This window comes from Danio rerio, chromosome 2 (genome assembly GCF_049306965.1).
Source record: "Danio rerio strain Tuebingen ecotype United States chromosome 2, GRCz12tu, whole genome shotgun sequence".
Lineage (NCBI taxonomy): Eukaryota > Metazoa > Chordata > Actinopteri > Cypriniformes > Danionidae > Danio > Danio rerio.
The window spans coordinates 18976201-18992503 of NC_133177.1; the positions used below are offsets into that span (position 1 = coordinate 18976201).

At 36.0% G+C, this 16303-nt stretch overlaps 1 protein-coding gene across 4 annotated transcripts in view; it reads left to right on the top strand.

Annotated features, from left to right (window-relative positions):
* Positions 1 to 16303, top strand: part of xrn1 (5'-3' exoribonuclease 1) — a 50256-nt gene that overhangs the window by 9817 nt on the left and 24136 nt on the right. For 2 of the 4 annotated variants that reach the window (XM_005163318.6, NM_201033.2), the window contains exons 10-18: positions 270 to 404; positions 2646 to 2715; positions 3434 to 3542; positions 3658 to 3747; positions 7898 to 8054; positions 10979 to 11098; positions 11180 to 11349; positions 14479 to 14596; positions 14696 to 14791. In XM_005163318.6, the coding sequence (XP_005163375.1) occupies positions 270 to 404; positions 2646 to 2715; positions 3434 to 3542; positions 3658 to 3747; positions 7898 to 8054; positions 10979 to 11098; positions 11180 to 11349; positions 14479 to 14596; positions 14696 to 14791 (1065 nt within the window). The remainder of the gene's footprint in view (positions 1 to 269; positions 405 to 2645; positions 2716 to 3433; positions 3543 to 3657; positions 3748 to 7897; positions 8055 to 10978; positions 11099 to 11179; positions 11350 to 14478; positions 14597 to 14695; positions 14792 to 16303) is intronic. The other 2 variants (XM_005163317.6, XM_073914233.1) reach the window with 1 other exon arrangement.

Consider the following 16303-nt stretch of genomic DNA (forward strand, 5'->3'; position numbering starts at 1 on the left):
ACTCTCACTATACAAAATATGCTAGAAACGATGTTATATATAGTTTTATAGGTATAATTTGCTTATTGGTTAAATCTGTCTCTGGCTGGGGTTCAGACCCTCATTTAGACTCCAAAATACATATTATATCATCTTAAACGTTGCAACTGAAATAGTTGCATCAGGTTTAAGGGAACTTATTTATCTTTTTGTTATATTATATAAGAAGGGGAACTGTAGATCTGTCCACTTCAGCTTGAACATGTTGTCATCCTCTACTTCGTTTTCAGTTTGACCGGGAGCACTTCAGTGAGGTGTTTGTGGACCTGAAGTGGTTTGAGAGTAAGGTGGGGAACAAATATGTGAACGAAGCTGCGGGGCTGGCAGCTGAGGAGGCTGATGGCAGAGACTTGAAGAAGAGTAAAGTGAGTATTAGATGGAACACATATCCAAGCACACTTTATGATGTGATTTTATTTCTCTACCTCAAGATTATTAAAGTTCTGCATTTTTAAATTGGTTCTTGTTTTGCTTTTATTTTAAAATGTAAATTTGTTGTACATTTCAGTTTAGTATTTGTTTAATGAATGGTTTTGTTAGTTTTAGTTTAGTTTATTGTTAACACATTACTGTTTAGATTTTATATATTTAGTTTTAGTAATTTGGGTTTAAGAGTTAACAGAACATGTCAACTGTGGAACAGAACGAAGTTTAGTGTTGCACAGTTTAAATGAACTCTTGCGCAAACCTCTTAGTATTAAATTAAATTGTTTGAACTAACACTGAATCCAAAACCATATTAATGCAAGGAATACTATGAAGAAAACTTTTATAAATTCAGACAAACTTATTAATGTAAGTTTAATCCAAATTTACGTTGTTCATTTTGCTAGCTCACTTTGTTATTCTTAAGGTGAAAGAATTATTTTATTGAGTTTATCCACTAAAAAACGTGAAAACTATGAAGAATTCAGACAAACTTATTTATATTAAAGATCATACTATATGTAATTAAGCTAATACCCTCAATTGGGTAAGCTGAATTGGCCGTAGTGTATGTGTGTGATTGTGTATGTGTGTTTCCCAGTAATGGGTTGCAGCTGGAAAGGCATCCACTGGTCAAAACATATGCTGGATAAGTTGGTGGTTCATTCCGCTGTGGCAACCCCTGATTAATAAAAGGACTTAGCCGAAAAGAAAATGAATGATTGAAAGATTAAAAAAGTAGCAATTAAAATAATTATGTTTAAATAGCAATTAATTATTAGTTTGTTTTTCATTTACTGTTGTTAGTTTAATTTTTTTATTATTTTTTCTTTCACATCACAATACTGTTATTTTACCAGCAGTTTTAATTTTCATTTACTAAAATACCTTGCTTGTCATTTTTTCCTATACACATGTAACATCATAGCAAGCAATAGGGAGCATGTCATAGAGGAATGGGCTGCTGCAATTGACTCCGACCATTTAGTCAGATTCAGATCTAGTCAATAGATGTCCCTTATCTAAATGAACATTACTGTTTCTGCTTTCTCTTTGTTTTCCTTCTTTATTAAATGAACGAGAATATTTTTTCTTGGTTTGAGTTTTAGTAGTGCTGGCTACACTTTTTTGCTTTTGGCTTCTTAAATAATAATTTTATAATCAACAACAAGAATCAGTCCAAGGCACTCGAATAAAGTGAAAAAATTAAAAAGCCTTTATTCACATGGCTAGATCTCTAAAAACCAACGCGTTTCGGCAGAAGTCTGCCTTCATCAGGGTAACAGTGATCAGGTGCGTCTAGAGTCTCTTTTGAGTACTACGGTCACATGACTCATTTAAACATCTCAAATGGCACTCAAATAATTTAACAAGCAAACTCTACTACCATAATGAGGTTTTCTATAGATGCTTTACAGATCGTCATTATACATTGATGTATGTGTTTATATGTATGTATGTATTTTCCATGTATAGGTATATGTATATATTGTATATATGTATGTGTATGTATGTATGTATGTATGTATGTGCACATATATATATATATATATATATATATATATATATATATATATATATATATATATGTATGTGTATATATGTATGTATATATATGTATATGTGTATGTATGTACATATATATATATATATATATATATATATATATATTCTTTTTTCTTCTCTCTCTCTCTCTCTTTTCCCACATATGCAAGTGGGTGTTTGTGTATCTATGCCGAATTTATGATGGTAGTAGAGTTTGCTTGTTAAATTATTTGAGTGCCATTTGAGATGTTTAAATGAGTCATGTGACCGTAGTACTCAAAAGAGACTCTAGACGCACCTGATCACTGTTACCCTGATGAAGGCAGACTTCTGCCGAAACGCGTTGGTTTTTAGAGATCTAGCCATGTGAATAAAGGCTTTTTAATTTTTTCACTTTACTCGAGTGCCTTGGACTGATTCTTGTTGCAGATTTGATGAATCTCTTACCCAAAGAGCACCGACCATACATTTGAACTTACCCCAGAGCGCTTTTTGTTTTTTTTTTTCTGAAATAATTTTATAATGTTTTCATATATAGGCGATGCTTCTTATATGGCATTTAAACATGTAAAAGACCAAGATAAATGTTAGAATAATGACAGAGTGTTTTTTGTGTTTGTTCTTTTTGTGTTTAGTCTTCAGACGACTCTCTGTGTCTCGCGGCTCTTGATGGAGTCAGAGATTCTCACAGCACTGCAGGAAGAGGTACACAAATCCAGACTCCACATATTGTTAATAACTGTTCTAGATGCTTTCATGAGCGTAGCCAAAAATGTATATTTTATAGTCATTTGCTTACCTTCATCTATTGCGTCATCTAAAAGTACATTTAGATTTGCTCATCCTCCAAACCGGTTTGAGTTTCTTCTGTACACTAATGAAGATAAACTGAAGAATGTTGGAGAAAAGCAGCCATTGACTTCTGTGGTATTTTTTGTTCTTAATGTATATGCCAATTGCAGCTTTTTTTCCTTAACATTCTGCAGGATATTTTGTTTTGTGTTCAACAGAAGAAGAAAAAAAGTTTAGAACGAACTGAGTAAATAGTGAGGAAAGTTTTGTTTGCCCCTTCAAAGTGTTTAGAGTTTGCAATGTTTATTTTGCTAGCTCACATTTTCATGCTTAAGGTGCAGAACTAATGCATACATAAAAGTTAGTCCACTTTAAAAGTTTGTTTTGGTAATCTTTAAACAAAGTCTGTGCATTTGCTTCTGCGTTTGGATTGGCGGTCCTTATCTGTTGATATCAGTTTGACAGTTTTAGCCACAATATTCTTAGCCACGCCCCTTAAACTGTTTGTTTGCTATGAGGGAAAGCAAAAGCTCTGCCCCTACTCAGAATTCCATTTCAGTTGGATGTACATCAACATACTGAAATAAAAGCCTCAGCAGCTAAATTTGGCTTAATATTTCCCACAATGCAGCAGAAGGCGCAGAGGAGGACGGAGAGGACGATGACATGTTTGAAACAGAATTTCGACAATATAAACGCACCTACTACATGACCAAAATGGGTGTTGAAGTCGTCTCAGAGTGAGTCTCCAATCGCTTTACCTTTGGCGAGAATGAAATGTGTGTTCATGTTTTCTCTTTGCTCTGAAAATAAGCACACTTTTGAAGTCTCGTTTTCTCTGTGTTCATCTTGCAGTGAGTTTTTGGCCAATCAGGCTAAATGTTACGTAGAGGGAATCCAGTGGATCTTGCATTACTACTATCACGGAGTTCAGTCTTGGAGCTGGTGAGCAGAGAGAGGATTTATTGGAGTGAATCTAACATATAAGTTGGGCTGCGCAATTCAAAAGGCAAAAAAATTGTCTGATTAAAGTCTAAAGTCTAGTCTTTAATTCACTTTTAAATCATAATTTGTCTAATTGGTGTACACCAGGCATTATGCTTTTTTTAAACAATATTGCAATCAAGAAATTGAAGATTTGATAGTCTTGGACCCGGCACTGCTGTGATCATCATTTATTATAATGGGCCATATTAAAGAAAAATAATATACAGGTGTATATATATTACACATCTTTTACTCATTAGCCGCATTTCCACTATCGGGCCAGTGCGAGCCAGGGCTTTAATCGGGCCGGGCCGGGCCAATAGCCCGGGAGGTTGAGAAATGAGGCTAAAATCATGTCGCGTTTCCACTGGCGGGCTGATAGCTCACAGCGCGTCACGCAAACACCGCCCACAGAACGTCCCCGAATCAAACGTCACACAACCCGCCCACTTGAGCGGGAATGAGGCAGACAAAGCACACCATAGAATCATCACGAAAAGAAACCATTAAAATGAAGACAACCAAAACAAACAAATGACACGTTACTGTACAGCAGTACACGAAATGTCTTTAACCACAGACCTGTGTATTTCCATTCATTACATTTGTTCACTCGCCGACCGACTGTGCATGGAGTGCTCTCGCCAAACGCAGGGACCCAACACAGAGAGCGCACATATCCATAATATAAAGCCACAGAAATTCTCCTTTATAAATCTATATGGCATGTATTTTTTAACATCCTCGTTTTGGTAGAAGTCGTGTAAAGTTTTCAGCACAAGAGCGAGTAGCCTAATAAAATATAGCCATATTTGTTGCGCTCGGCAACTATTCACTAAAACTCTTCATTTAAAGTTTCATTTATAAATTTAACCACGTCATACAAAAACATAAACAGTTGTTTGAGGATATAGAACACATTTTGTGTTTGGGCTTTCCCCCGATGCGTTTAAAGCAGCGAGTGCTGCGCAGGACTGAGTGACAGAAAAAAAAGGTATAGGCTAGATTCTGCTTTCACTCACCCAAATAATGCTCTGTTTGCGCGATTTGATTAATATCATCGTGTCCAAATACTTTATAAATATTTACTTATATAAATATTTACTTTATATAAATATTTCAAACCTTCTCCGGTGTTTATTGTTTTTAGAAAATATCGAAAATCTTTTTTTTTCAGACAGGTCTTTGTAAAATGAAAGTTAGGCTATATATGGCTTTAAAACGGTTTGATTTATGTATTGTATATAGCCTACCTACATTGTTCTAGCTAGCTTTTGTTTATTTTATATTGGTTTATTTATTTAATGTCATTTTATATATATACGATATTTGTAATTCTTTAAATTATATTTCAATATACCTTAGGCTATTTTATCAAGATATGACACTATATTGTTTAAAGTCTACGAAAGTAGGCACGTATTTTGTTAAGTTTTATGTCTTTCTGTTGTATTTATATTGTGTATTATCTCCAAAATAAATGAAGAAAAAAGCCGCTCGCGGCATAACAGAGCTGTGAAGGAGCGCTATTGCCCGGTCTCACACACACACACAGTCTTCTAAACGCGCACAAATAAACATTTTAAACTTGACAAAAACTCTGGAAAACCTTTACTGTCTGCTGTGTTTTTAATATGGTGTAAAGCTTATTATGCGTTATTGAAACATAAAGGAGGACGCAGCAAAGAACTATAAATTAAAACTACTTTATTATTTTATGCAGCAGCCTTACATTTAAAAGGGAAACATAAGGGTGATCATACGCAAAAAGACCCCAGACTATAAGGCTAGATGTTTTCTTTCCCTTATTTCTTTATTTGTTTGGCGCATGTACTCATTTGCGATCAGAAAACTGCCCGCCTCTCCTTTCACTCCGCCCCGAAGCCCCAGCTGGCCCTCCTTGGCCCAAGGTATTCGGCGGGCTGAAAAAGGCCGGCCGCTGGCCCCAAGAAAGCCCCGCTTTGGCCCGATTAGGCCCCGGAAGTGACAGTGGAAACCCCACTGGCCTTGGCTCGCCCTGGCTCGCTCGCTTTAGGCGCGATAGTGGAAACGCGGCTATTGTGTACGGTTTTGTTAGGGTATACGGTATATAGCCTTATGTGCAACAACAACAACAATATATGAATGTTTTTGCTCTACTGGTCAAATTAAATTTTTGTTTAAGTTGTTTAAGACCTCAATTTACATTTCCAAACATTATTTTGTCATTAGTTGTTATAATACAGTGAGATTATTGTCTGCACAAGGTGTCTGACAACAGCCAGTGCTCCACACAGAGATCTGATCTGATCATTGTCAAGTCTGCTTGAAATAACAAGAAGAAACCGTAGAAATTGAGACAAACGCAATGTAAAAGAACTTTGGCCACATCTCTATGATGTTTACAAAAAATCAAGCTGCAAAGCAACAGTAGTGTTCAAAGTGTTCCGCACTTGTGCAAAAATGCTATAAAATAAGGATGCTTTAAAAAAATAATATGCAAATACTTTTTATTTTGTCAGTTCACTTATATCATCTAAATCAGTGGTTCTCAAACTGTGGTACGTGGGCTTTCTTCTAGTTGTACGCGGAGGAATCAAATATGTCATACTGTATATACATGCAAAATATATTCCAAAAGTCATCACAATTGATTTATATATGAATATTATGATATTTAGCATATATTTATGAGGTCCAAGCTACATTTTCAGGTTTTGATGAATAGGCTAATACTTTACATTAAAGTGCAGGAGTTTTTTTTTTTTTTTCTTATTTACTTTTTAACAGTAGTCTACCATTTTTATTTAACTTTTAAAAGTACATTTTAATTAAGATGCTAAAATTGTTTTGTTTGTTTGTTCGTTTGTTTGTTTTTTACCTGTAAGCACAGTGCAGTGTTAATGTTCAAAGTATTTTAATTGTGGCTGATAATAATAAATTTTATTAATAACAAGAATTAATCTCCCTGGATTTTGGAATTGTAGCTGCTTAATTAGGCCTACAACGTTACTGTATTTCAGTACTGCTCATTATGGTGGTACTTGGAGAGAAATTTTTTTCTGAGGTGGTACTTGGTGAAAACAGTTCGAGATCCGCTGATCTAAATCTAATCAACATTTGCTAGGACCACACTTTGCATTTAAAACACTTGGTACACATGCCAATAGTTTTTTAGTTAGCAGGAAGGTATTTGAAGCATCTTAGAGAAATTTTCATTTAGTAAAATATAGAATAACCGACTTTAAACCTTTAAGTCAAAATACTAGTGGCCTAAGACGTTTACACAATACTGTATATATTTATTAACAATATAGTTACATCTTTTATGGCTGATAGTAATATATTTTATTATTGCAAAATAAGACTAAATATGTTAACTTCAAAGAATATCGACATTTAGACTACTTATGGTTATAACATAAACAATTGACCTAAATAATGGAATAAATAAGTGGAAGAATTAAAATGAGAAAATAGCATTTTGTTTGTTTGTTTTATTTAAGCTATTTAGTGTGTCATGAAATGCCCAGATGACAGCACAAAAGATAAAATGACCTTTACAATCTAATAGAAAACACAATCAACAATAAAATAAAGCATTTTGGATCTCACTCTGTGTTTACGGCATTGTTGTTTAATGCTAAATTAGGATAATGTTGTGGACAGTGGGACAATTAATATAACTTTAGACTAAAATGTCTAAATGCATACACATTAACAAGAAAATAGTTTTCAATAAACTATATTTAAATTCATACACAATACACATTATAATTAAATTGTAATTATTAATGTCAGCACCCCCCCCCCAAATGTCAGCAAAGCCAGCAAATAGACAATGTCTCCTATTCTGCCTTTCGTCAGATAAAAAATGGATGAGAGAAAGCTCCTAAATATATATTTCATGGGCTAAAATGTAGATGTAATATAAATGCAGCATTTTCTGAAAGCTCAGAAATTTTCTGTGCTGCACACGTGTAAAAGAATAAATGCAGTGCTTCACTTTGACAGTCATTATGCAGGCCTACTTAAACGTAGCAGAAACATGTATTAATAAAAGAAATGTGTTGGATTTTGATTTCTGGTTAGACTAAAAGAAACATTTGCTTCTCTTAAATCTCTACAGGTATTATCCATACCACTACGCTCCTTTCCTCTCTGACGTGAGGAACATCTCTGGTCTCTCGCTGACCTTTGACCTGGCCAAACCCTTTATGCCGTTTGAGCAGCTCTTGGCCGTCCTGCCATCAGCCAGCAAAGACCTTCTTCCTCAGTGCTACCAGGTGAAACACAAGCTGCGTCCCAAATCGCATACTTATGCACTATTTTACGCCATTTTGTAGTATAAATAGTGTAAGTAGTGTGTTCACATTGAAAACTCTCAAAATAATAAGTGCACTTTAATTACCCGGATGATGCACTCATTCAGCCGCTAAAATGAAGTGTGCAATGATGGACACTTCACGCACTCAACGACCGCAGGTTTGCTTACGTAGCGGAAGGGGCGGAGCGATCGGACGCACATGTTGAATAACTTTATTTATTTTGGATAGTGAAAGCAAAATTCTCCTACGAGAGTGATTATAGCGCCTCCGGATGGTAAATGCGGTAATACTCACGGCAGGTATTACTTGATAATTCAGTCGTTTATTTCACTGATTTGGCAACAGTCAAACGTCATCAGGGAAACGGGTTGAATTTCCGCTTAGTAAAAAAACATTAGTGTGCCATTTGGGACAGCACTACATACATATACTATCCTGTTGAGTGTGTAAGTGCATAAGTACATAGTGCATGAGTGCATAGTGTATAGTGTGCCATTTGGGACGCAGCTACACACTATACATCCTCTTCACATCAGTGATAAGATACTGTATAACACTTTTTTTGTCACGCAAACTAATTTGGGTTGGTAGATTTCAATAACAACACGCCATTTGAAAGATTACAGTTTTATTTTTTAGTTTGATTTCCAAAAATAATTCTCATTGTAGTTAAGTTTATTAAATAAAAATAATTACTTACCTTTAAATTGCGCTTTTCTGGACACTCAGTGCACTTAACACATTTTTTGAGGGAAATCTCCTTATCCACCACCAGTGTGCAGCCTCCACCTGGGTGACACAACAGCAACCATATTACATCAGACCGCACACCATACTCTTTTTCGAAGGACATCTTGGGATTTTTAATGAACACAGAGAGTCTGGATCTCTGTTTAACGTCTCATCTAAAAGACGGCGCTTACTGAGCAGTATATAGTCCCCAACAATGTACTGGGGCGTTAGGACCCACACAGACTGCAGGTTGAGTGCCCCCTGCTGGTCTCACTAATAGCAGTTCCGGCAGCAACCTAGCTTTAGCCATGTGGTCTCCCATCCAGGTACTGACCGGGCGCACCCCTGCTTAGCTTTAGAGGGCGACCATGTGAAAATTACAGAGAACTAGCTGCTGGCTAACAATGGCTAGCTGGCTTGTTGGCGGTTTAAAATGATAATAAAGGTTGTTAGCTAGAGGTTGCTAAAGTTTGTTACCTGTGTCTCCACTTTTGCCATGGCCTCTTGGTTTTAACAAACTTATCCTTCAGGTTATTCCAAATCTTTTAACAAAAACTTTCTCCTTTCCCACAGCTGTCACAATTTATAGCCAACAATTATTGATCATCTGGTTATCTATATGATCACAGATAATAAAGCTGTCTGTACAGTCGTACTGTTTCAGACAAAATCTCTTCAGATTGTTTCATATTCAACTCAAATCAAACATGACGCCATGCACACTGTGTGCTCAAGTTATTTTTTTTAAAAATGCCGTGCACACCGCTAGCCGAAATCATGTTGCGCGCACCCATAAGCGAACAAGCAGATTCGTCGAGTATAAACCAGGCTTTAATCATCCTAATGTCATTCTAATTCCCTGAGACCTTTTTTCATCACAAAGATCGTTTAGATGAAATCTGAGCGCTCTCTCCTCCTACATAGATGGGAAATATGACACTTGCATTTTGCGCTGCTGACTCAAATGGCTATATGCTATACTGCAGGGGTGCATAAACCTGTTCCTGGAGATCGACCTTCCTAAAGAGTACAGCTCAAACCCTGATCAAAGACACCTGAATCAATTAATTAGGACCTGAACAGCACTTGATAATTACAGGCAGGTGTGTCTAATATGGGTTGCAACTGAAATCTGCAGGAAGGTCGATCTCCAGGAACAGGGTTGGTCACCCCTGTTATTCTGCCTGTAGTAAAGATGCATTTAATTTTTTGGCACACAAAATAGTTCATGGAGCTTTGTATGATTACAATTAAACCATTGTAGTCACATTGAATGTTTTTGGCGTCTTTTCTTGACTTTAAACATCTCTGGACTGTTACTGTCTATGGAGAATGAAGAAGCCATCCTATCCTAACTTGTCTGATGATTTAAGGAACAATTCACCATATGTTTTGAAAAGGCTTCGTTTTGCCAGTCTTCTTAAGTTGAAGCATTTTTGAACCAATTCAGCTGTTTCCTTGTTCTGGCGAGGTACATATTAGCTTAGCATAATTAGTTAAATTAGATTTGACCATTAAAATTTCTTTCAATATAGAGTTTTGACAATTAGCTTTTTTTAAGCTCAAAGACTTTGTAGTTACTTTATGTACTAAGGCCAAATCTCTCAAGAGATCCCTGCTGAAAAATCCAGCTTAAACCAGCCTAAGCTGGTTGGCTGGTTTTAGCTGGTCGACCAGGCTGGTTTTTGAGGGGTTTTGGCCATTTTCAGGCTGGTTTCCAGCCATTTCCAGCCTGGTCTTAGCTGGTCACGCTGGAAAATGACCAGCCAAATCCAGCTAAAACCAACTTGAACAGCCTGTTTTAAGCTGGTCAAGCTGGTTTTAGCTGGTCATCTCCCAGCCTGAGGAGCTAAGACCAGACTGGAAATGGCTGGAAACCAGCCTGGAAGTGGCCAAAACCACTCTAAAATCAGCCTGGTCGACCAGCTAAAACCAGCCAACCAGCTTAGGCTGGTTTAAGCTGGATTTTTCAGCAGGGATTGCAGGGACTTGAGAGTAATTAATAGCAAAGTTGTATTTTTGGGTGAACTAACCTTTTAATGTCATTTAATCAATTGGAGAAATATGGGTTGTTATTTTATCCTTTGGACCTGCAGTGTCTTGCTCTAACAGAAAGATAGCCCTATTCACCGACTCTCTGTTCCTCACAGCATCTGATGACGTCACTGAGCTCCCCCATTGTCGAGTATTACCCACAGGACTTCAAAACTGACCTGAACGGCAAACAGCAGGAGTGGGAAGCAGTGGTGCTCATCCCGTTCATTGACGAGGTGCTTTAAACATCTGCACATACGACAATTTTAACATCTGTAGTGGATGTTCTGTTGTGTGATGTTTGTGTTTGCTTTCAGAAATGCTTGTTAGCAGCTATGGAGCCCTACACTCATAATCTGACCCCATCGGAGAAGGCCAGGAACAGGCATACGGAGTGTGCAGTTTACTGCTACGATAAAGACCTGGATTATCCCTATAATTCCCCAGATCCGCAGATCTTCCCCAATATCGTCCACTGCCATGCCAGGTCAGTCCAGTTTGATAGTGGTCTTTTTTATCCCCTCACATTTGTATTGTGGGATCACACACTTACGTTTTTACTTACGTTTGACTCTTTAAAAATGTAGTCATTAAAAATCTCTGGATGTTTTTTAAAAAAGAGAAAGGGTTTAACCCCGGCATCCTGGCCAAATTCGCCCACTGGCCTTTGTCTATCTTGTCTGATATAGATACGGACAATATTAAAAAGCCAGGAAAAAACTGCCAAGAACGCACACAACGGATGTCTGTACCTAAAAATGTCTGATAAATAAATTTGCAAAGTCTAAAACACCTCCAGGCTCTTTTAACTTAAAGAAAAAAAATGTTTGTTCACTTTTTATTTGTATTTAGCTTTTACAAACAATAAATGTGACAAACTATTAAATAAATAAAACTCCAAGACTCAGCTTTTTTACAATATTTTTCCAATTTAACTAGAACAGGCTGATTATTCATATAATCATATTAATCAATATCATATAATCAACAAACAAACTTCTTCCGCCAGTATTAAGACAAAAATACAACACTGACTTAAGTTGCTCCTCCACCCTGTCCTTAACTTCACCATCAAGTGCAGGTATAGCCATGCGTGAATAATATTTTCGGCTAGAGAGCTTGAATCGGGGGTCGATGACTGACATAATTTTACTGAAGCCCACACTATCCACCATACTAAATGGCATCATGTCCTTAGCCAAGAAGTTTATAACAGCCCTAGTAATGTCTTTATGATGTTTAGACTGTTTGTCGTAAGGTAGCTGTTCTGACACAGCTGGTTTTGGTGTCGAGGAGGGGGATGGAGGTGATGGTGATGATGAGGCGACAGGTTGGCTTAAACTTTTTATGATGCCTCCTCTTCTGACTCTCAGTATGTTCAAATGGTGGAACAGATTTGATGTGTTCCCGCTGCTGTGGGAAGGGCTGTGCAATTAATCGAAAATCCGATTTCGATTTTGGCTTCTAACGATTATGAAAAACCATTAATCGAGATAATCGATTATTGCATCATATAGTGCCTCCTTTCCAGTTGTACACATTCGTTGCTCTTAAAAGCGCGGAAATCGCATGCTGCTGTGTGTGTGCGGCGTGCACACTCAGTCAGAAGCCTGCGGTCAGCATTTGGTCTCATTCGCAGAGCTGTGCGCACACATCTAAAGTCATCTTAACGTGAGCGCTTTAATGGTTTAATAGGTGTCAAAACGCGGTGTTTAGTGGTTATTCATATTAACCCTCATTTGTGTAATAAACAAACGAGTTGAAAATCAAAAGACATGTAAAAGAGAAACCATTAAAGTGACAGTGCGCGATATTCCTGCTACTGCCTGATTTTATCATTAATCAAACAACAAGGAGAAAATCCCTCACTGCTCTTGACTGAAGGACTTTTGTAGCTGAAGTGTTTTTCTTCCAGTGAAGATGCTTAAAGCACAGTTTGTTTCATATTTTTATTCTATTGTATTTATTTCACTTTCTTTTGCAGGGTGGAAAATAAGTGTATATATACAGTTTAAGTCAGAATTGTTAGCCCTCCTGAATATTAGCAACCCTCTCCTCCCCAATTTCTATTTAATGGAAAGAATTACATTTCCCCCCCCGGTTTCACAAACAAGGTTTAATGCTATTCTGCATGTTTGAGCTGTCTCAACTCCAAATTACTTGCAGGGAGATTTCTTAAAATACGTCAGTGTCTTCAGGTGCACACCAGTAATATATTTTTCAAAGGTCATTTTATAAATGTGGCTTAAATAGCCTAAATTATCCAAGGCCTAGTCCTGGCTTAATCTAAGCGCTGTTTGTAAAACTGGGCCTTAAATTATTTTTTTCAACTTATTTCTGAACATAATATAATCTCTTTTATAATCATTTTTAATCACTTGTTTCCAATAACCAAATTTTTTTTTATCTTTGCTACTGTATGATGACATTACATAGCATTTTACTAAATATTTTTCAAAATACAAGCATTCAGAATCAAAGTGCGATTCAAAGGTTTAATTAGGGTAATTAGGCAAGTCATTGTATAACAGTAGATTCTTCTGCAGACAATCAAAAAATATATTGCTTAAGGAGGCTAATAATATTGACCCTAAAATGGCTTTCAGAATATTTAAACCTGCTTTTATTCTAGCTAACATAAAACAAATAAGACTTTCTCCAGAAGAAAAAATATTAGAGGAAATACTGTTAAAATTCCTTGCTCTGTTAAACATCATTTAGGAAACATTTATTAAAAAAATAAATAAAAAATTCTCAGGAGCGCTAAAAATTTTGACTTCAGTTGATAATCGTTTTCAATAATCGAGATTACAATTATAACCAAAATAATCGTGATTATGATTTTTCCCAAAATCAAGCAGCTTTACCCTCTGGCACATTTTGCAGAGCACCGTAACCTGAAGTTTATCAGAACTTAAAAAGCCAAACCACTTTCACACCACTGTTTTTTTTTTCTCTCTTTTCAACTATTTCATCTATCATTAACAATTAATCAATTCATTGTAGTATCACATCATTTATTTGCATGTGCACTTTCTAATTTTCAATAAATAGATTAATTATAGTTATCATTCGTTATATAACTTATTATATAGTAATAATAATACCACATAATACACTTACAAAGTACGAATATTTAGATTTGTTATCATTTTATCTTTTTTTATTGTAGTAATAATAATAATAATAATAATCCATTAATAAATAAATAAATAAATAAATATATATTTGCTAAATACTTTTGTATTTATACATTTGTATTTACAAACCTGACAGTTAAATAAAGGCCTATTGAATTATGTTAAAAATTATGATGATGATGATGATGATGATGATGATTATTATTATTATTATTATTATTATTATTATTATTATTATTATTATTATTATTATTAACACAGCATGCCTTTATTTTACCATGATGTCTTGCATATAATTACAGTGTTACTTCCAAAATTCTGGGAAAATGTAATCATCGCTACTTATGTGTTATTTTGTCATTAATTTTAAAACTGCTATTATTTGACGTCAGTTAAGAAATCATAAACAGTGTTAAGATTGATCATATTTATTCATCATGATTTTTAAATCCCACCCTCTGTGTTTGTGCTTTTAGGCAAACACCGGTCCCGATGGATGCCTGGCGTGTATCACCTGATCATGTGCGATGCAGGATCGACAGAGGAGCGCTTTACTTCTGCGGCTTCCCCACATTACAGCACATCCGTCATAAAGTAAAGAGCACTCATTGCAATATGTCATCCAATTAAAGCGGATCATCGTCAGATCAGCACAGTATTAATGCAGATTCTCCTGCTGTGTTTCTCACCCAGTTTTACAAGAAGAAAAGTGGAGTGATGGTGTTTCAACAAAGCAGCAGAGGAGAAAACATGATCCTGGATATTTTGCCAAGCCATGAGATGGTGCAGGTGAGCAGTTTGAAATGCTCTCTAGTATCTGACATGCCCAAGGACTGCCCAAACTCGGTCCTGGAGGGCCAGTCTCCTGCATAGTTTAACAAGAAACATCCATGCAGGAGTTTTGTGGCATGTTGGAGCTCAAATCTGCAGGACGGCAGCCCTCTAGGACCCGAGTTTGGACACCCCTGTTCTAGAGCTTTTTATTTGCTTTTCATTTGATGTGCTTGAGTTCAGCCACTCTAACTGGCAGAGCTGTGAGAAAAACAAAACACTATTGACTGTTTTTTTAAGGGGAGGATTTTAAACATCAAATACAAAATGCACCTTACAATGCACTTCATGGGACCTTTAACGATCTTATGATTTTTAAAGGGCAACAATTATACCACCTTTTCATTTGCAAGATGTAATATCGCTCCTGTCAGTTTGAATCTCTGAATGTGTCTTTGAAGTTTCAACTCAAAATAATCCACAGATCATTTATAATAATTTGTTGAAACTATGATGTTTGGAACTTTCGTATAAAAGAGCTGTTTTGTTGGGAATCATTTTAAATGCAGATGAGTTGAATTTGGTCGAACTTATTAGTTGTATTTTTGTTTGTTTACTTCACACAGCAATTTTGACTTTTGGTTCCTTACCTATATAATGCCAATGGAAAGCCCCATGTTGTGGGTGTGGCTCAAAGGGATAATTCACCCAAAAATGAACATTTCCTGTTAATTTATTCGCCCTTAGGTCACCCATAATAAGTGCCTTTTTTTTCTTCAGTAGAACATTAAAGAAGGTTTTTAGCTGAATCAGTGGTGCTTGGTGATTTCATATAATGGCAGTGGAGGGTGATAGTTTTTTTTTTTTATCCAATCAAAAATAAATGTATACAAACGAGACCAAATCAATATCCAATGCACCTGATGACACACTGACATCTTTTGAAGCAAAACGATTGGTCCCTGTAAAAAATTCAAACATTTTATTATATAAGCAAGTGTGTGCTTGGACAGGAGGTCAGGTGATGATGTTTGTTGATAGATATTGATGCTTGTGTCATCAGACCTTACACTTTCGCCATCAAATGTGACTGGATTACATTTGAACTACAGTCTACTGAAAAATAAGTTCACTGAAGAAAATAAGCCACCTACATCTTGGATGACCTTTGGGTTAGTTAATTAACAGGAAATGTTTAATTTTGAGTGTACTATCCCTTTAAATGCAATCTGTCTCTCTCGCTTAGAGCAGCGGTTCTCAATCCTGGTCCTTGGTAGGACTCTTATAGCTAAATAGAAAAAAAAGAAGTGGTAATAAAAAAAATTACAAAATATGTAAAACAGGCTGCAATGATCAGGATTGAGAACTGCTGGCTTAAAGAACCAATGTCTAGTGATTGTGGTTTGGTACTGGGTGGATTTTGTCACATTTTTGTACAACGTGCATGTAAAAATGGCCAAACACCATATAAAAATTTGATTTTGCATAATAGTTGCCCTTTAAAATATAAATCCTTAACTCTGTTTTAAG